The sequence below is a fragment of the Pseudophryne corroboree genome, chromosome 2, assembly GCF_028390025.1.
Source record: "Pseudophryne corroboree isolate aPseCor3 chromosome 2, aPseCor3.hap2, whole genome shotgun sequence".
Lineage (NCBI taxonomy): Eukaryota > Metazoa > Chordata > Amphibia > Anura > Myobatrachidae > Pseudophryne > Pseudophryne corroboree.
In genome coordinates this window covers 418,174,495-418,197,480 of record NC_086445.1, presented here as the reverse complement: position 1 = coordinate 418,197,480, position 22,986 = coordinate 418,174,495, and the positions used below count along the sequence as shown (strand labels likewise).

The 22,986-nt window shown below is 42.6% G+C and overlaps 1 protein-coding gene across 4 annotated transcripts in view; it reads left to right on the top strand.

The window, feature by feature from the left end:
- Positions 1 to 22,986, top strand: part of CFAP47 (cilia and flagella associated protein 47) — a 1,065,013-nt gene that overhangs the window by 776,120 nt on the left and 265,907 nt on the right. For all 4 annotated transcript variants that reach the window (XM_063953487.1, XM_063953488.1, XM_063953489.1 and 1 more), the window contains 2 exons: positions 5,477 to 5,652; positions 21,103 to 21,210. In XM_063953487.1, coding sequence (XP_063809557.1) covers positions 5,477 to 5,652; positions 21,103 to 21,210 — 284 coding nt within the window. The remainder of the gene's footprint in view (positions 1 to 5,476; positions 5,653 to 21,102; positions 21,211 to 22,986) is intronic.

Genomic DNA, 22,986 nt, shown 5'->3' with positions numbered 1-22,986 from the left:
TTCCATTTGGGATAATCAGGATTTCCCCCCTGGTTCCACCTTACGGTCCCATTCGTGGCTTCACCTAAACCCGCGTCCGGGACTGGTGTTCGATTTTATAGAGGGTTCCTCCTGGCGCTCCCTACATTCTCTGTGTGACAAATATGACATCTCTCAATCTGTATTTTACGAATATTTACAAATCCGCTCCTTCTTAAGCTCCCTTCCGAAACCCCAGGTTATTCGTCAACTCACCCCTTTGGAACGTCTTTGTATCTATTCTCCCATGCGGCAGGGTATTATTTCTATACTTTATGGTTTACTACGTTCTCTGAAGGCAGCAAACATACTTCCCCATGAGCGTAAATGGGAACAGGACCTTGCCCCCCCCCTGCAGAGGACTCATGGGAAATCATTAGACAAAATGTAGCCCAGTCCTCAATTTCCTCCTTAGTGAAGGAAAACTCCTATAAAGTCTATACTAGATGGTATCGGGTCCCTGCAACACTGCATAGGATTTTTCCCAGGTCCTCCCCATTGTGTTGGCGTGGGTGCGGCCAAATTGGAGATTTCAAACACATCTGGTGGTCATGCCCCAAAATACGCACGTTCTGGGCTCGGGTGGAAACCCTTATTGGATCTATTTTCTGTTCGCAGATAACCTTGGGCCCCTGGTCGGCCCTCCTGGGCCTACCTTTGTCCAATCTAGACAGCCAGGCGAGCAGCCTGGTACTCCAAATTCTACATGCCGCCAGATGTGTGATAGCTAAAAATTGGAAAAAAACCAATTCCCCCCCTAGGAGCATGTTAATAGCTAAAATATGGCATATTTCCATGATGGAGAAAATCACAGCTTCCTTACGGGACAGGTCAGAGAAATATAGGAGGATCTGGGAACCTTGGTTCACCTATACTATGCCCTCTATTGCCGGGGTGTGATATCCTACGTCAAATGGGTCCCAATAAGCAAAAGAGGTACTATACTGTCCACAGTTGTAAAGATGGTAAAGATTGCAGTTAGGGGGTGCTACTTCCCACGACATGACTCTACCTTGTGTGTTCCTGTGATGATCCCCCACTCTCCCATCCCCTTTCTCTCTCTCTCTCTCTTATTCTCTTCTTCTTTGATTTTCTCTTCCTATCCTTCTCTTTACTTTTCGTTCAAACACAGAAAAACTGTTGTCGATATATATATATGGTATTGATGATGTACTACCCTGTTGTTGTTACATTTGGTTGTTCCCCACGGGATAACATGTATGTGATTTTGAATTTATTTGGAGTCATCATCTCCTGTTTGATTTGTAGCAGCTTATTCGACTTCTCTTCAATAAAAGTATTGCATTAAAAAAAAAAAATGCTCTGGTCACAGGATTTTGAGGGGGGGGGGGGGATTATAAAACAAGTTGTGAGGTTTTATTTGTGACTGAGGGGCTGTATACTATCAGGATTTAATACCAGTGGGAGGTCTATTGTCAATGGGGGTGTGGGAATTTATTTTATAATGGGGGCCTATGGATGTGGGGGGGATAGGGGGGTGTTAAACACTTTTTTTCCAATAAAATATTTTATTTTATTAAAAATTCTTTATACTAAACCTTATTACCTAAAAAAAACACTGACAATTTATGAGCGGTTTTGTGGGTAAAAAACGTCAGGTCAGTGGTTAATAACATTGCTTTTTAAAGAAAGCCAGCAAAAATCATTAACATTTTGCAACTTCATAAAAACAGAACCAATTATTTTTACCCCTAGCTGTTTTATGCCAGTAATTTAGAGGCATAATTATCACACTCCGTATTTTCAGTGCATATGTGATAAATATTTTTCGCCTAAATTCGCATGGTGAAAATTAATATGAAGCTCTTGCCAGGAGATGGGCTCCAATAAGAGCCCATCCCGGGGAAGAATTGGAATCACAGTAATAGCTTACACAATCACTGGATTCCTGGATTGGGCAGTTGGATTTCCCACAAATTAGAATTCAGTTATAGGCTCCTCTCTGTTAAACAACCAAATAAATGAATTACTGACAAGCTCTCTGCACAGATACCTAGATTTCTATGTGGGGGCGTAAGTTCAACCCAGCTGGAGCTTGGTACTCCCCTTTATAATATGTGTGTTTGTGTGTGTATATGTAATATATACATATATATATATATATAAATATATATATATGTGAAGAAAACAGCTCTGTGCTGGTTGAAACAGCAGTCGGGCTGCAGCTGTCGGTCTATATGCAATGGAATATTTATGAAGATTAAATCATTTTTCATCTCCAAAAGTGAGTGCTGGTATCTTTTTGTCATTACCTGGGAAATGTGAGTGTTAATATTAACCCTTTTTTGACCTCGCACCACAATTTTTTTGTTTGTTATATCTTTCACTGAGTGTTGTCTTTTCCATACATATATATATATATATATATATATATACATATATATCGAGAAAGATTTTCTGAGGAGTACTCTAATTAGAATTATCTTGGTCTTATTACTAGACCTTTAGGAAATGTATATGGACATATATGAACCAAGGATGAGCTAATACTTCCTTATGCACAGATGCACCCAATGTATTAACAATTTTATATTAAAAGTTGTTTTATTAAAATATAATTAAAACAATTATTGAACAATTAAGAATTCATTTTCATCAGAAAGATATCCACAATTCACAGTCTTTTTTTTGCCCATTCACTTTTGTTAGCATACTAATGATAGACAAAACTGGGGTGAAAGTTTCGAAACATCCTGAGTGATTGAATGTTTGACAGTTTAGTATTGTACATCTTTTATAATCTGTACAAGTTTGACAAATTGCAGTTAACATTTAAATATGACACTTGCACTTTTCAAATCAAAGCAAATCACGATTGTTTTCACACACAATAGTATATTGTGAATGTGAATGGCCAAATATTCTCTGGAAAGCGCTGCGGAATATATGTGTGCGCTATATAAATAACTGGTAATAAATAATAAATAAATAAATAATATATTGTATTATGTACTTTGAATAGGAATTACAAATGAATAAATAAAAGCATGAACAATTATATGTAAAACGAATACAAAACATAGAAACATATAGAGAATAAAAAACAGAAAATATTTTTTCTTTGGCATACCTACAGGGAACTGCAATAACTGTACCTAGATCTATACACAACCAACAAAATTAAATACAATAATAAGTACTCATCACAAACACGCAATAGAGGTAATATCTTGGGGTGGTATTCATGTGACCGGCGGTCGGGAGACCGACAGTCACATGACCTCCTCCAGCATCCCGACCCCTCACTATCCCGATGGTCGGCATGCCGACCAACAGGGACTATTTCCACTCGTGGGTGTCCACGACACCCATATAGTGGGAATAGAACCCGTGGCGACCGCAAGGGGCTTGCTGCACTCGCCCCTCCCCGCCAGGATCCCGGCGTCGGTATGCTGACCGGAGGTCTCCTGACTGCCGGTCAGCCATACTACACCCAATATTTTGTTGTCTTAACCAATATTCCAAATGTCTTTTCTCTAAAGATGGCACTAAAGCCATTTGAATTGATATACTTGCAGCCCACCTTTGCTTCTATCACTAGTTATCTCACACATGTCACCCATGTTATCGGGTGCAGAGCGTATGCCTGGTAGACACTATATGCCATCCTAAGTATGCTCCAGAATGGGATGGTATCAGTATCCCAGCGCTTGGGATGCTGGCAGTCAGCAACGCTCAGTTTGCTACTCCTAATCCCTATCCTCCTTAAACCTAACCCTCCTTGCCCGCAGCCTGGCCCTAACTCTCCCCCCCACAGTATAACCCTAACCCTCCTTGTTTGTGCTTAACCCTAACTGGCCTCCCCACAGCCTAAACCTAATCCTCACTCCCCCGCAGCCTAATCCTAACCATCCCCCTGGGGTCTAATCCTAACCATCTCCCCGCAGCCTAGATTTAACATCCTTCCCCCATGACCAGGGCCGGATTAAGGTCCGTGGGGTTCCCTGGGCAACAAACTTGAGGGGGCCCCTATGAATAAAATTATCAGAGATGAATAATGGTGTCCTGGGTCCTGGAGTGCCATTCCCATTTGATATATATATATATATATATATATATACATATATTACTAAAGCATGGACCGGCACTCCCACAACTCCAAGCAATTGCCCAGGTGCCCTCTGAGATGGTGTTGAATATGTAAAGAAGCAATGAAGCATTCAGCGGCACTCAGGGTCTTGTTCAATAAACAACTGTATTAAAAAATTCACAGCATAAAGCCCAACGTTTCGGGACTAGCACGTCCCTTTGTCAAGGTGAATGTTACTCACCTTGACAAAGGGATGTGCTAGTCCCGAAACGTTGGGCTTTATGCTGTGAATTTTTTAATACAGTTGTTTATTGAACAAGACCCTGAGTGCCGCTGAATGCTTCATTGCTTCTTTACACACACATATATATATATATATATATATATATATATACACATGTAACCCTCCGCTGCTGCTTACCTCTGCAGCAGTTCACTCTGTCAGGGTTATCATTACCGATGCTCCACTCGGGGGGTTGGGGGGGGAGACACAGGAGGCTTGGGCATCACAAGTCAACCGCTGAGTGCCTTGGCAGGCATACTCAGCTCTTCTGGCCGCTTCGGCAGCTGCCCTAGACAGAGTCTCGCAAGATTTACCTCATGATCCCGCAAGACTGTGACTACGGTAAAGCTCCTCGGCAGCCGCTGTCAGGTAACAAAAAAAAAAATGGAGACAGCAAAATGCTGTACTCCAGTTTTATGTTAATAGCAGTGGGGAGTTTGGGGACAATGTGTGAGGGCCCCTAATCTGTGGGGGCCCAGGGATGACCGCCCCTACCATAATCCGGCCCTGCCATGATTGACCTCTTAGCAGTTCTGGCATACTTACAGTATGTTCGGGATACTGGTGTTCGAGATCCCGGCATTGTTATCCATGTGGGGTTCCCGCCATCAATAATCCGAGCAGTGACGGGATTCTGACTGGATCTCCTCTAGAACCATGCACAACACAGAGTCATTTCAGCCACTTCTCCATGTGAGACTGAATAGCTGTTACTAGATTGTAACAGAACATGCTCATATACAGTAGGCAAAGTTCAAAGGTCTTGTTGATGCATATGCAGGCTATAAATATGGCTGTGTTGCACAGAGTATAGGCTGGTATAAGTGTGCACTGGTGATGGTGAAAAGAAGCATAGAGATAGGAAACAGGTGCGTACAACTCTTTATATAGGTGAATATAAATTTATTATGGTGCATTCAATGCAGGAACAATGTCAGCCAATTGTCTTCAACTCTCTATTGGTCCCATAGTGCAGTACAGTACATTAAAAGGCAGTTTCAAATGTTGAATAATTATTTAACATGCACTCACTAAAAATAACAATTTTGAAGCAAATGGCTGATTCATTTAAATATTGACATTATTTTAATAAATATCTATATTTGTTATTTTTGTTCCTTCAGAAATCAGTTGGTATAAACATTCCAATTACTAATCCTACAAAGGATATCCTCCATTTTCATGTACTGGTGAATGGTGCTGGAATTTCTGGGGACGAGAGTTTCAGTCTGCAGCCAAGAGAAACTTTCCCATATGTGGCGAGGTTTTCCCCAACTAAAACCGGGATTTCTAATGGGAGGTAAGTCAATATACAGTATGTTTAAGTTATAGTATTACAATATACTGCTGGTTTAATACTTCTACTCCAGGGTTTGCTATGAAAGGAATTATTGAACATGACTGGGCTGAAACATATTTTGGAATTTTGTGGGGGTTTTTTGTGTATCCCAAAAACAGGATCATTTTTTTTAATTTTTTCTATTGAAAGTATTTATTTATCTCTTTTTTGGTATGATTATGGAATATTTTGAATTTGAAATAAAAAAAATTAAATAAAAAAAGTAATTATTTAGCTAATGTAGAGGGATTTCTTTTTACAAAATGCTTACCTTTTAACCATTTAAGACCTTGGTGAAAGAGAGCAAACTGTAACCAGAATTTAATAGTAATTGACATGCTACTTTACAATGGATCTACTGATGCTCGTTCACCCGCAACCTTCAGATATACTTTTGTCACCTGAGATCAGTGTGGAACGGGCATGAAGGGCCCACCAGGGGAAATGCTGTGGTAGGGGCCTATGCCTTAAGGCTTGGTTAACCATAAGTGCATGGTCTGGGCCCCTTGATAAATATATATATATTGTAAATACTGCTAGTGCATGCATGACACTGTACCAGATTAATAACAGCAATGTACTGTTAAAAATACACCATAGTCCTGTGCAGCATAATGTAACCTATGTATAATGTATAATTCAAGTGCACAGTCTGGAACCTAATCTCTAGAGGAAGGGTTGGGTCCCAGACAATAGAGCTCACCAGGGGTTTCCCCTGTACCCCTGTGGGCCAGTCCGACCCTGCCTGAGATACAGTACAAGGGTCCCCAAATTTCACCTCCAATTTGGTGCACACAAATACTTCCTCCTTAGTATTATTTTTGTGTTATAGCCAGGAACTTAAGCGAACAGGACCCAAGTTCAGCGTTTTTGTCCCTCCTTCTATCATTCTTTTGTGTATGTGCCAGATGTCATCTTCTCTTGATGCATCAAATGTATACTGTAGGTGTTCTAATAGAATAAAATATATACTGTAGGTCATAGGTGCCGATTCCGTGGGTGCTCCCGGGCCCGAGCACCCACGGACACTCAGAGGCACCCACAGAACCAGCCTCGCTGCCCCAGTGGCCACTAGCCACCGCAGCCCCCGCAGTGCATTGAGACACGCTGGGGGCTGTGGAGTTCCGTACAGTCACAGTGCAGCGTAAAAAAAACCCTAGTAAAAATGGCCACCGCCGAGGAGCAGACAGACGCTCGAGGTCACATTTGACCTCTAGCGCCTGTCCCCCCGGTGGCGGAAATTTTAAGGTGTTTTTTTTTTACACTGCACTGTGACTGTACGGAACTCCACAGCACCCAGCGCGTCTCAATGTAGCGGCTAGCGGCAAACTATCACCAAGCCCAGGGCTCAGTGTGTGTGACACCAGGCCCCCCTCCCCCAGGACACATTGTGTGTGTGTGTGTGTGTGTGTGTCACCATGCCCCCCTCCCCAGGACCCACTGTGTGTGTCACAATGACCCCCCCTTCCCTAGGCCCTAGTCATCCCCCTAGGACCCAGTGTGTGTGTGTCACCATGCCTCCCTGGTATGTGTATCACCATGTTGTCCTTCCCCCCCTGGCCCCAGTGTGTCAACATACAAAACCCCTGCAAGAATGGAACCCAGAGCATGAAACCCCTGACAATGTGCATGAAACTCTTAACGAGCAAGAGACCCCTGACAACAGTCAGGTAATTTAAAAGTAATTAGAAGCCTTACTGTGTTGCATCATTTGTAAGGGGCAGTATTGTGTGTGGGGCAAAATTGTGCCATGGTAATAACTGTGTGGCATAATGCATAATGGGCATTACGGTGTGTGGCATATTGCGTAATGGGCATTACAGAGTGTGGCATAATGTGTAATAGGCATTATGGTGTGTGGCATAATGTGTAATGGGCATTATGGCGTGTGGCATAATGTGTAATAGGCATTACGTTGTGTGGCATAATGTGTAGTGGGCATTAGTCACTGCCGCGGCCACCCGTTCATTCCCGCTAACACCTAGCGCCGAGCACCCATCAGCAAAAACATAAATCGTCACCTACGCTGTAGGTGTTGTAATAGAATACAAGGTAATGTACAGTAGCACTCATGTCATTTTTATATTTCTAGCTATAACAGATTCAATACATTGCATTGATTCAACATCTTTTCTTTTCCGTATGCCCTTAAAAGAAAAATCTATTATTCTATTACAATTGTCTGCTTTTTGTGTTCTCGGGGTTCTTGTGTTTTGTGTTTATCCTCTGAATCATAGATATAACAGATTCCATGCATTACGTTCATGCATCTTATTTTTTCCTCCCTTATTTCTAACATACAGTATTATGGTACTATTCAATGCCTTGATTATATTTCATGTGCTTTAAACATGTGTGTGTGTGTGTGTGTGTGTGTGTGTGTGTGTGTGTGTGTGTGTGTGTGTATACTGTATATCTTTCTTTCTATAAACAGTTTTTATGATTTACTGTGCTGCAAACAATGTTTTTATTCCATTATTTAAATATGACATTTCTGATTCTGGTTTATAACTTGGATGTCACAATAAATATTTAAATGTAATGCTAATTTATGCTGAATAGGTCATTTAACATGCAAAAGTAATTAAATAGACACAGTGACATTCACTATTTGTCATGGCTAAATTGTGTTCCATAATTGGTGACAACTGACCAGCATTCTAGGAAGTAAGAGCTGTGTCAGTCTGTTTACATTTATTAATGCTTATTTTATATGATTATACTGTACATATACATATTTCACAGGAAAAACAGTTTGAAGAGTTTTTTATTTTTAGGTTCAGTAAGGTACTAAGATAGGATTACCTATAAAAAAAATAATAATAATAAAATGTAAGGTAATAACAGTTTAATTTATTAAAGTCATTGCTAAAGCTTATATGCACGTGCAAAGGTTAATTTTCCCAGGTAGAGACTTAAATAAAAATAGCCAAAATAAGAAATTATTTTAATATGTGTTAAAAACTAAATTAAAACCATTCTACAAAATAAGACAGTTACCTAGCAGTTATTGATTTGATTTAGTTTAATCTTTTTTTTTTTTACCTGCATTGCTTTTTCTCTCCAGTTTTCTGTAGTTGATGTTTTTGCTACTGTGTCTTAATTCCATAAATTGGTAATGCCACTTAAATTGTATTTCTCACTGGTATTGTGCTGTACAATGCTACTGCACTTTGTATAACTGCTAAGTGCGAAACAATGGAAAGTGGGGTCTTGCTGTTAACTCTTTAACTGTTACTGAGAGGCCAAAATATTGTTTACATCTGCTGTAAATACTGTACTTTTGCTTATGTTGGCCTCTGTCCACACACATTGCAATATCTGTAGCGAGCTTAAGGGGCAGTTGACCCAATATTGAAGAGTGCATGTTCCCAATACACTATGCCAGGCTGTGACAATGTCAATCTGAATTAAATTGATACTGTATAATCATTATGCTGTAAGCAGGTAGATGATTGCAGCCTGAGCACCTGTAAAGATTCACTCTTAGAAAATCAGGGCAAAGACAGCGACATGGAATTTTCTATCATGGTCATAATATACTATATATATATATATATATACTGTATATATATATATATACTGTATATATATATATGTATATATATATAGAACAACAGTGGAAAAATGCCACTGTCCTTATATAAGCTCACCCAAACATATGTACTACAGATGTAGCCACCTTTATCTTGACCGATTCTCCGCCTAGACGGACGTTTAGTCACGCTAAGGCGATAGCTTAGCTTGCTGAGTTTAATCACAGGCAGGCGCGTTGAGGCAATTCTAGATACTCAGCATGCATTTTACATCTCCACCACTGGGTGGCTAATGCTCCACTAATCCAGTACTTTCGATCGTATAGCGACGGATTGATCTACAGCTCTGGCAAATGGTCAGTGACGACTGTAATGTTAATAGATGGTGACCAATGGTCAGATGGTGAGAGTTCTCAATATAAATAGTTTATACAGACACAAACAAACATGTTAAAACACTTGTGTACGCAGGCGCAAGATTGTGTATGGAGACGCAACTAATTGTGTAAAAGTAAGTATGTACAATGCATAAACACCATGCTTTTTAAATACATGTACAATATGAGCGTCCGAGTTCCCGTGACATTCACTTTATTATACATTTTTTTCTTTGTTACACATTCAACGGAAGGGTGCACACAGGTTTCACATAAAGCTTGTCTTGTAACCTGATCGGAACTCCCTACCTGTCTACTCAATGAACTGTGCAGGCGCCATGGGGTGAAGGGGAAAGTGGGATGGGGGTAGGACGAGACAGTGGAAAATACTGTGTTCAAAGAACGGGCCAATGCTGAAGGAGCGTCAGAATCCCCTAGCTAAAATAAACAGGTTCGATAGGGATAAGCGAAGTCTATGCACATAACGATACACCAGACCCCATCGCATCACAAAGTGACAAAATGTTTGAGGCACATGAACCCCCGCCTTGTAGCATTACGTGCATAGACCTCGCTTAACCCTATCGCCCCTGTGTATTTTAGCTAGGGGATTCCGATGCTTCTTCAGCACTGCCCCGTAGCCTGCAAAACCTATGCTGTCACTCGCTCCATAGCTGAGTGCTGACACAAGGTGGATGTTCATGTGCCTTGGACATTTTGTCACTTTGTGATGCGATGGGGTCTGGGGTATCGTTAAGTGCATAGACCTCGCTTATCCCTATCGACCCTGTGTATTTTAGCTAGGGGATTCTGACGCTCCTTCAGCATTGCCCCATGACCTACAAAATCTGTGCTGTTACTTGCTCCATAGCCGAGGGCCTCCATGGGGCAAGGAGCTACAGGCGGTAGCCATTTCAATTGAGTCTGCCCTGCTACAGAATTGTATGTGTACCATATGGTGCAAAGAACCTTAATAGTACAACCGCTCCTGCGGCTTTGCCCTGGTTTATGTGAATAACTCCCTCCCTGTCTACTGCATGACCTGTGCAGGCTCCCAGGGGGGAAGGGCGATGGGCTAGCGGGAGGCGGTGGAAAATACCGTGCTTTTGAAATGCAAGTACTGTATGAGTCCGAGTCCCCAGTATGTTCTTCTAGTGTACTAATTAGCACGAACAGCTTGTAACATACAGTGGCAAGTTTAATCTTTCTATGTATAAAAGCTCCTCCCTAAGTTCCTAGATGCCAAATCACCATCCTTAGTATCTCTGTACAGTATGTTCTACTAGTGTACTAATTAGCACGAACAGCTTTTAACTAGAGATGAGCGCCTGAAATTTTTCGGGTTTTGTGTTTTGGTTTTGGGTTCGGTTCCGCGGCCGTGTTTTGGGTTCGACCGCGTTTTGGCAAAACCTCACCGAATTTTTTTTGTCGGATTCGGGTGTGTTTTGGATTCGGGTGGTTTTTTCAAAAAACCCTAAAAAACATCTTAAAACATTGAATTTGGGGGTCATTTTGATCCCATAGTATTATTAACCTCAATAACCATAATTAACACTCATTTTCAGTCTATTCTGAACACCTTACACCTCACAATATTATTTTTAGTCCTAAAATTTGCACCGAGGTCGCTGGATGACTAAGCTCAGCGACCCTAGTGGCCGACACAAACACCGGGCCCATCTAGGAGTGGCACTGCAGTGTCACGCAGGATGTCCCTTCCAAAAAACCCTCCCCAAACAGCACATGACGCAAAGAAAAAAAGAGGCGCAATGAGGTAGCTGTGTGAGTAAGATTAGCGACCCTAGTGGCCGACACAAACACCGGGCCCATCTAGGAGTGGCACTGCAGTGTCACGCAGGATGTCCCTTCCAAAAAACCCTCCCCAAACAGCACATGACGCAAAGAAAAAAAGAGGCGCAATGAGGTAGCTGACTGTGTGAGAAAGATAAGCGACCCTAGTGGCCGACACAAACACCGGGCCCATCTAGGAGTGGCACTGCAGTGTCACGCAGGATGTCCCTTCCAAAAAACCCTCCCCAAACAGCACATGACGCAAAGAAAAAAAGAGGCGCAATGAGGTAGCTGTGTGAGTAAGATTAGCGACCCTAGTGGCTGACACAAACACCTGGCCCATCTAGGAGTGGCACTGCAGTGTCACGCAGGATGTCCCTTCCAAAAAACCCTCCCCAAACAGCACATGACGCAAAGAAAAAAAGAGGCGCAATGAGGTAGCTGACTGTGTGAGAAAGATAAGCGACCCTAGTGGCCGACACAAACACCGGGCCCATCTAGGAGTGGCACTGCAGTGTCACGCAGGATGTCCCTTCCAAAAAACCCTCCCCAAACAGCACATGACGCAAAGAAAAAAAGAGGCGCAATGAGGTAGCTGACTGTGTGAGAAAGATAAGCGACCCTAGTGGCCGACACAAACACCGGGCCCATCTAGGAGTGGCACTGCAGTGTCACGCAGGATGTCCCTTCCAAAAAACCCTCCCCAAACAGCACATGACGCAAAGAAAAATAAAAGAAAAAAGAGGTGCAAGATGGAATTGTCCTTGGGCCCTTCCCACCCACCCTTATGTTGTATAAACAAAACAGGACATGCACACTTTAACCAACCCATCATTTCAGTGACAGGGTCTGCCACACGACTGTGACTGAAATGACGGGTTGGTTTGGACCCCCACCAAAAAAGAAGCAATTAATCTCTCCTTGCACAAACTGGCTCTACAGAGGCAAGATGTCCACCTCATCATCATCCTCCGATATATCACCGTGTACATCCCCCTCCTCACAGATTATCAATTCGTCCCCACTGGAATCCACCATGTCAGCTCCCTGTGTACTTTGTGGAGGCAATTGCTGCTGGTCAATGTCTCCGCGGAGGAATTGATTATAATTCATTTTAATGAACATCATCTTCTCCACATTTTCTGGATGTAACCTCGTACGCCGATTGCTGACAAGGTGAGCGGCGGCACTAAACACTCTTTCGGAGTACACACTTGTGGGAGGGCAACTTAGGTAGAATAAAGCCAGTTTGTGCAAGGGCCTCCAAATTGCCTCTTTTTCCTGCCAGTATAAGTACGGACTGTGTGACGTGCCTACTTGGATGCGGTCACTCATATAATCCTCCACCATTCTATCAATGGTGAGAGAATCATATGCAGTGACAGTAGACGACATGTCCGTAATGGTTGTCAGGTCCTTCAGTCCGGACCAGATGTCAGCATCAGCAGTCGCTCCAGACTGCCCTGCATCACCGCCAGCGGGTGGGCTCGGAATTCGGATTTGGGATTTCGAAGAATGCACAGTTCTTTGCTGTGCTGCTTTTGCCAGCTTGAGTCTTTTCATTTTTCTAGCGAGAGGCTGAGTGCTTCCATCCTCATGTGAAGCTGAACCACTAGCCATGAACATAGGCCAGGGCCTCAGCCGTTCCTTGCCACTCCGTGTGGTAAATGGCATATTGGCAAGTTTACGCTTCTCCTCCGACAATTTTATTTTAGGTTTTGGAGTCCTTTTTTTTCTGATATTTGGTGTTTTGGATTTGACATGCTCTGTACTATGACATTGGGCATCGGCCTTGGCAGACGACGTTGCTGGCATTTCATCGTCTCGGCCATGACTAGTGGCAGCAGCTTCAGCACGAGGTGGAAGTGGATCTTGATCTTTCCCTAATTTTGGAACCTCAACTTTTTTGTTCTCCATATTTTATAGGCAGAACTAAAAGGCACCTCAGGTAAACAATGGAGATGGATGGATTGGATACTAGTATACAATTATGGACGGACTGCCACGGTTAGGTGGTATAAAAAAACCACGGTTAGGTGGTATATAATACAATTATGGATGGACGGACTGCCTGCCGAGTTCCGACACAGAGGTAGCCACAGCCGTGAACTACCGCACTGTACACTGGTTGATAAAGAGATAGTAGTATACTCGTAACAACTAGTATGACACTATGACGACGGTATAAAGAATGAAAAAAAAACCACGGTTAGGTGGTATATATTATAATAATAATAAAATTATGGATGGACGGACTGCCTGCCGACTGCCGACACAGAGGTAGCCACAGCCGTGAACTACCGCACTGTACACTGGTTGATAAAGAGATAGTAGTATACTCGTAACAACTAGTATGACACTATGACGACGGTATAAAGAATGAAAAAAAAACCACGGTTAGGTGGTATATATTATAATAATAATACAATTATGGATGGACGGACTGCCTGCCGACTGCCGACACAGAGGTAGCCACAGCCGTGAACTACCGCACTGTACACTGGTTGATAAAGAGATAGTAGTATACTCGTAACAACTAGTATGACACTATGACGACGGTATAAAGAATGAAAAAAAAACCACGGTTAGGTGGTATATATTATAATAATAATACAATTATGGATGGACGGACTGCCTGCCGACTGCCGACACAGAGGTAGCCACAGCCGTGAACTACCGCACTGTACACTGGTTGATAAAGAGATAGTAGTATACTCGTAACAACTAGTATGACACTATGACGACGGTATAAAGAATGAAAAAAAAACCACGGTTAGGTGGTATATATTATAATAATAATAATACAATTATGGATGGACGGACTGCCTGCCGACTGCCGACACAGAGGTAGCCACAGCCGTGAACTACCGCACTGTACACTGGTTGATAAAGAGATAGTAGTATACTCGTAACAACTAGAGATGAGCGGGTTCGGTTTCTCTGAAACCGAACCCGCACGAACTTCATGTTTTTTTCACGGGTCCGAGCAGACTCGGATCCTCCCGCCTTGCTCGGTTAACCCGAGCGCGCCCGAACGTCATCATGACGCTGTCGGATTCTCGCGAGACTCGGATTCTATATAAGGAGCCGCGCGTCGCCGCCATTTTCACACGTGCATTGAGATTGATAGGGAGAGGACGTGGCTGGCGTCCTCTCCATTAGAAATTAGATTAGAAGAGAGAGAGAGATTGTGCAGAGTCAGACAGAGTTTACCACAGTGACCAGTGCAGTTGTTGTTAGTTAACTTTTATTTATTTTAATATAATATATCCGTTCTCTGCTATATCCGTTCTCTGCCTGAAAAAAAACGATACACAGCAGCAGCCAGTCACACAGTGTGACTCAGTCTGTGTGCACTCAGCTCAGCCCAGTGTGCTGCACATCAATGTATAAAAGGCAAAGCTTATAATAATTGTGGGGGAGACTGGGGAGCACTGCAGGTTGTTATAGCAGGAGCCCCCAGGAGTACATAATATTATATTAATTTAAAATTAAACAGTGCACACTTTTGCTGCAGGAGTGCCACTGCCAGTGTGACTAGTGGTGACCAGTGCCTGACCACCAGTATAGTAGTATATTGTTGTATGTATTGTATACTATCTCTTTATCAACCAGTCTATATTAGCAGCAGACACAGTACAGTGCGGTAGTTCACGGCTGTGGCTACCTCTGTGTCGGCAGTCGGAACTCGGCAGGCAGTCCGTCCATCCATAATTGTATTACAATATATACCACCTAACCGTGGTATTTTTTTTTCTTTCTTTATACCGTCGTCATAGTGTCATACTAGTTGTTACGAGTATACTACTATCTCTTTATCAACCAGTGTACAGTGCGGTAGTTCACGGCTGTGGCTACCTCTGTGTCGGCAGTCGGCAGGCAGTCCGTCCATCCATAATTGTATTATTATTATAATATATACCACCTAACCGTGGTTTTTTTTTCATTCTTTATACCGTCATAGTGTCATACTAGTTGTTACGAGTATACTACTATCTCTTTATCAACCAGTGTACAGTGCGGTAGTTCACGGCTGTGGCTACCTCTGTGTCGGCAGTCGGCAGGCAGTCCGTCCATCCATAATTGTATTATTATTATAATATATACCACCTAACTGTGGTATTTTTTTTTCTTTCTTTATACCGTCGTCATAGTGTCATACTAGTTGTTACGAGTATACTACTATCTCTTTATCAACCAGTGTACAGTGCGGTAGTTCACGGCTGTGGCTACCTCTGTGTCGGCAGTCGGCAGGCAGTCCGTCCATCCATAATTGTATTATTATTATAATATATACCACCTAACCGTGGTTTTTTTTTCATTCTTTATACCGTCGTCATAGTGTCATACTAGTTGTTACGAGTATACTACTATCTCTTTATCAACCAGTGTACAGTGCGGTAGTTCACGGCTGTGGCTACCTCTGTGTCGGCAGTCGGCAGGCAGTCCGTCCATCCATAATTGTATTATTTTTATAATATATACCACCTAACCGTGGTTTTTTTTCCATTCTTTATACCGTCGTCATAGTGTCATACTAGTTGTTACGAGTATACTACTATCTCTTTATCAACCAGTGTACAGTGCGGTAGTTCACGGCTGTGGCTACCTCTGTGTCGGCAGTCGGCAGGCAGTCCGTCCATCCATAATTGTATTATTATTATAATATATACCACCTAACCGTGGTTTTTTTTTCATTCTTTATACCGTCGTCATAGTGTCATACTAGTTGTTACGAGTATACTACTATCTCTTTATCAACCAGTGTACAGTGCGGTAGTTCACGGCTGTGGCTACCTCTGTGTCGGCAGTCGGCAGGCAGTCCGTCCATCCATAATTGTATTATTATTATAATATATACCACCTAACCGTGGTTTTTTTTTCATTCTTTATACCGTCGTCATAGTGTCATACTAGTTGTTACGAGTATACTACTATTTCTTTATCAACCAGTGTACAGTGCGGTAGTTCACGGCTGTGGCTACCTCTGTGTCGGCAGTCGGCAGGCAGTCCGTCCATCCATAATTGTATTATTATTATAATATATACCACCTAACCGTGGTTTTTTTTTCATTCTTTATACCGTCGTCATAGTGTCATACTAGTTGTTACGAGTATACTACTATCTCTTTATCAACCAGTGTACAGTGCGGTAGTTCACGGCTGTGGCTACCTCTGTGTCGGCAGTCGGCAGGCAGTCCGTCCATCCATAATTGTATTATTATTATAATATATACCACCTAACCGTGGTTTTTTTTCCATTCTTTATACCGTCGTCATAGTGTCATACTAGTTGTTACGAGTATACTACTATCTCTTTATCAACCAGTGTACAGTGCGGTAGTTCACGGCTGTGGCTACCTCTGTGTCGGAACTCGGCAGGCAGTCCGTCCATCCATAATTGTATTATATACCACCTAACCGTGGTTTTTTTATACCAACTAACCGTGGCAGTCCGTCCATAATTGTATACTAGTATCCAATCCATCCATCTCCATTGTTTACCTGAGGTGCCTTTTAGTTCTGCCTATAAAATATGGAGAACAAAAAAGTTGAGGTTCCAAAATTAGGGAAAGATCAAGATCCACTTCCACCTCGTGCTGAAGCTGCTGCCACTAGTCATGGCCGAGACGATGAAATGCCAGCAACGTCGTCTGCCAAGGCCGATGCCCAATGTCATAGTACAGAGCATGTCAAATCCAAAACACCAAATATCAGAAAAAAAAGGACTCCAAAACCTAAAATAAAATTGTCGGAGGAGAAGCGTAAACTTGCCAATATGCCATTTACCACACGGAGTGGCAAGGAACGGCTGAGGCCCTGGCCTATGTTCATGGCTAGTGGTTCAGCTTCACATGAGGATGGAAGCACTCAGCCTCTCGCTAGAAAAATGAAAAGACTCAAGCTGGCAAAAGCAGCACAGCAAAGAACTGTGCATTCTTCGAAATCCCAAATCCGAATTCCGAGCCCACCCGCTGGCGGTGATGCAGGGCAGTCTGGAGCGACTGCTGATGCTGACATCTGGTCCGGACTGAAGGACCTGACAACCATTACGGACATGTCGTCTACTGTCACTGCATATGATTCTCTCACCATTGATAGAATGGTGGAGGATTATATGAGTGACCGCATCCAAGTAGGCACGTCACACAGTCCGTACTTATACTGGCAGGAAAAAGAGGCAATTTGGAGGCCCTTGCACAAACTGGCTTTATTCTACCTAAGTTGCCCTCCCACAAGTGTGTACTCCGAAAGAGTGTTTAGTGCCGCCGCTCACCTTGTCAGCAATCGGCGTACGAGGTTACATCCAGAAAATGTGGAGAAGATGATGTTCATTAAAATGAATTATAATCAATTCCTCCGCGGAGACATTGACCAGCAGCAATTGCCTCCACAAAGTACACAGGGAGCTGACATGGTGGATTCCAGTGGGGACGAATTGATAATCTGTGAGGAGGGGGATGTACACGGTGATATATCGGAGGATGATGATGAGGTGGACATCTTGCCTCTGTAGAGCCAGTTTGTGCAAGGAGAGATTAATTGCTTCTTTTTTGGTGGGGGTCCAAACCAACCCGTCATTTCAGTCACAGTCGTGTGGCAGATCCTGTCACTGAAATTATGGGTTGGTTAAAGTGTGCATGTCCTGTTTTGTTTATACAACATAAGGGTGGGTGGGAAGGGCCCAAGGACAATTCCATCTTGCACCTCTTTTTTCTTTTATTTTTCTTTGCGTCATGTGCTGTTTGGGGAGGGTTTTTTGGAAGGGACATCCTGCGTGACACTGCAGTGCCACTCCTAGATGGGCCCGGTGTTTGTGTCGGCCACTAGGGTCGCTTATCTTTCTCACACAGTCAGCTACCTCATTGCGCCTCTTTTTTTCTTTGCGTCATGTGCTGTTTGGGGAGGGTTTTTTGGAAGGGACATCCTGCGTGACACTGCAGTGCCACTCCTAGATGGGCCCGGTGTTTGTGTCGGCCACTAGGGTCGCTTATCTTTCTCACACAGTCAGCTACCTCATTGCGCCTCTTTTTTTCTTTGCGTCATGTGCTGTTTGGGGAGGGTTTTTTGGAAGGGACATCCTGCGTGACACTGCAGTGCCACTCCTAGATGGGCCAGGTGTTTGTGTCGGCCACTAGGGTCGCTAATCTTACTCACACAGCTACCTCATTGCGCCTCTTTTTTTCTTTGCGTCATGTGCTGTTTGGGGAGGGTTTTTTGGAAGGGACATCCTGCGTGACACTGCAGTGCCACTCCTAGATGGGCCCGGTGTTTGTGTCGGCCACTAGGGTCGCTTATCTTTCTCACACAGTCAGCTACCTCATTGCGCCTCTTTTTTTCTTTGCGTCATGTGCTGTTTGGGGAGGGTTTTTTGGAAGGGACATCCTGCGTGACACTGCAGTGCCACTCCTAGATGGGCCCGGTGTTTGTGTCGGCCACTAGGGTCGCTAATCTTACTCACACAGCTACCTCATTGCGCCTCTTTTTTTCTTTGCGTCATGTGCTGTTTGGGGAGGGTTTTTTGGAAGGGACATCCTGCGTGACACTGCAGTGCCACTCCTAGATGGGCCCGGTGTTTGTGTCGGCCACTAGGGTCGCTGAGCTTAGTCATCCAGCGACCTCGGTGCAAATTTTAGGACTAAAAATAATATTGTGAGGTGTAAGGTGTTCAGAATAGACTGAAAATGAGTGTTAATTATGGTTATTGAGGTTAATAATACTATGGGATCAAAATGACCCCCAAATTCAATGTTTTAAGATGTTTTTTAGGGTTTTTTGAAAAAACCACCCGAATCCAAAACACACCCGAATCCGACAAAAAAAATTCGGTGAGGTTTTGCCAAAACGCGGTCGAACCCAAAACACGGCCGCGGAACCGAACCCAAAACCAAAACACAAAACCCGAAAAATTTCAGGCGCTCATCTCTAGTAACAACTAGTATGACACTATGACGACGGTATAAAGAAAGAAAAAAAAATACCACAGTTAGGTGGTATATATTATAATAATAATACAATTATGGATGGACGGACTGCCTGCCGACTGCCGACACAGAGGTAGCCACAGCCGTGAACTACCGCACTGTACACTGGTTGATAAAGAGATAGTAGTATACTCGTAACAACTAGTATGACACTATGACGGTATAAAGAATGAAAAAAAAACCACGGTTAGGTGGTATATATTATAATAATAATACAATTATGGATGGACGGACTGCCTGCCGACTGCCGACACAGAGGTAGCCACAGCCGTGAACTACCGCACTGTACACTGGTTGATAAAGAGATAGTAGTATACTCGTAACAACTAGTATGACACTATGACGACGGTATAAAGAAAGAAAAAAAAATACCACGGTTAGGTGGTATATATTGTAATACAATTATGGATGGACGGACTGCCTGCCGAGTTCCGACTGCCGACACAGAGGTAGCCACAGCCGTGAACTACCGCACTGTACTGTGTCTGCTGCTAATATAGACTGGTTGATAAAGAGATAGTATACAATACATACAACAATATACTACTATACTGGTGGTCAGGCACTGGTCACCACTAGTCACACTGGCAGTGGCACTCCTGCAGCAAAAGTGTGCACTGTTTAATTTTAAATTAATATAATATTATGTACTCCTGGGGGCTCCTGCTATAACAACCTGCAGTGCTCCCCAGTCTCCCCCACAATTATTATAAGCTTTGCCTTTTATACATTGATGTGCAGCACACTGGGCTGAGCTGAGCGCACACAGACTGAGTCACACTGTGTGACTGGCTGCTGCTGTGTATCGTTTTTTTTCAGGCAGAGAACGGATATAGCAGAGAACGGATATATTATATTAAAATAAATAAAAGTTAACTAACAACAACTGCACTGGTCACTGTGGTAAACTCTGTCTGACTCTGCACAATCTCTCTCTCTCTTCTAATCTAATTTCTAATGGAGAGGACGCCAGCCACGTCCTCTCCCTATCAATCTCAATGCACGTGTGAAAATGGCGGCGACGCGCGGCTCCTTATATAGAATCCGAGTCTCGCGAGAATCCGACAGCGTCATGATGACGTTCGGGCGCGCTCGGGTTAACCGAGCAAGGCGGGAGGATCCGAGTCTGCTCGGACCCGTGGAAAAAACATGAAGTTCGTGCGGGTTCGGTTTCAGAGAAACCGAACCCGCTCATCTCTACTTTTAACTGGATGCCAAATCACCGTACTTAGTATCTCTGTACAGTATGTTCTATTAGGGTACTAATTAGCATGAACAGCTTGTAACGTACAGCGGCAAGTTTAATCTTTCTATGTATAATGGAGAGAGATAAAAGCTCCTCAGTAAGTCCCTGGATGCCAAATCACCGTACTTAGTATCTCTGTACAGTATGTTCTATTAGGGTACTAATTAGCTGTTCATGCCTAATTATGAACAGTGAAGTAATCCTTATTATATATTTCAGTATTGTATTTTACGGGAGACCACACGCATGTGCAGTGGTGATTGTAAAAAGCGACATCTGGTGGATGATCGCAGGTATTACACGTAAAGGTAACGCCAAACGCTCTGTCTGCCTCCGTGCGATTAGGTACGCCTCTCTGTGACTATGCGCGCCTCCCTACGCCCCGGTATGCTCGATCGGGACAAACGCCTCAGCCAGTCAAGATAAAGGTGGCTAGATCTGTATATGTCGTTTATCTCTCCACTTTTCTTTTGCAGTGTCATTTTCCAATGTGATGTCTTTGGAGAATTCTGGTATGATTTACAGCTGACATCAGAGAAACCAGCAGCTGTAACAATTTCTGAAGTGCGCTGTGAACTTGGAAAGTTAGTAGATTATTTCAATTCACATTTATTTAAATTGCATATTAACCACTTAACTAGCATGGTCAGATCACATGCGACCATGCTGCACCACTGTATCACCCAGTTTTTGAAAAGGAGTTCCGTTCTGCAAATGTGCATAATATAATATTTAAATTTATACTTTTTAAACTATATTGAGTAAATTTTTTTTTTTTATAAATCGTTTTGAAGGGAAAAATCAAGTGGTTAATGTACAGTATATTATATATTATTGCTATAAATTGCTTCTTCCAAAAGGGAAAAACATACTGTAATAAAAACTATTTTAAATTAGTTTCAGTTATTTTTCAGCATATTCAAGTCACAGTTTGTTATAGACTCATTATGAAGCTTATTCTTATATGGAGTTCTTTCAAAATATTTCCATTTATCATCTATTAAATGTGTAGTGGAAGCCCTTTCATTACTAATTGTAAGCACTTATACCAGTAGGTATTCTTCCCTGTTTTATAATTGCTCACTTAGATGGAAATATCAGACGAGTCAATAGATAATACCTATTTCTGGAACCAGCAACTGACGTCTGCCTGCAATGCCTCTGTCTAAGGCCCCCAACAATGATGTCTACCATCTTTCTTCTGTAATGTCTTTAAGGCCCCCAGCAACTGACAGGTGCCATCTCTTCTCTGCAATGCTTCTGTCTTATGGGCCCTACACACTTAAAGATTTCACTGAACGATATGAACATTCTCATTCATTAATGAACGAGAACTCGTTCATATCGTTCAGTGTGTTGGCACCAATGATGAATGATGCACGGCCCCGCATTCGTTCATCGTTGGTGCCGGGTCACTTATGCATTGAAGCTAATGTGGGCAATCTCGTCCATATTAGCATGCACTGCTATGGAGCCGCTAAGAAACTTCACTCCCCCCGTCACCTCCCCCCGCCGCCAGGTCGCCTGTCAACCGTATCGGCTGTCAGGCAGCTCGGTGGTGGATCGCCGAGTGTGTAGGGCCCATTAAACTCCCCAGCAACTGAAGATTCACTTCCTGTTTCCCCAGTGCTTCTAGCACTTGTTGCCATGAAGAATCATGTTACAGTTTTGCATAGGACATATAGAAACATCAGCTCTGCCTATTTAATTTTTATTTATTAAGGGATTCCAACTGTCTGCTAGATGTAACTGTTACTCTTTCTTTTAATATAAACAATTATATACAGGTTGAGTATCCCTTATCCAAAACGCTTGGGACCAGAGGTATTTTGGATATGGGATTTTTCCGTATTTTGGAATAATTGCATCCCATAATGAGATATCATGGTGATGGGACCTAAGTCTAAGCACAGAATGCATTTATGTTTCATATACACCATATACACACAGCCTGAAGGTCATTTTAGCCAATATTTTTAATAACTTTGTGCATTAAACAAAGTGTGTGTACATTCACACAATTCATTTATGTTTCATATACATCTTATACACACAGCCTGAAGGTCATTTAATATAATATTTTTAATAACTTTGTGTTTCAAACAAAGTTTGAGTACATTGAGCCACAGAAAACAAAGGTTTCACTATGTCACTCTCACTCAAAAAAGTCCGTATTTCGTAATATTCCGTATTTCGGAATATTTGGATATGGGATACTCAACCTGTATAAGCTTTATTCGTTACCAGTTTTTATGGACTGTATAAATATTAGAGATGTGCAGGTTCAGATTTAATCAATTCTTACGCCAAATTAACGTGAGTTCGGATTTATACAGATTTTTCTTATTGGCTATCCAAAA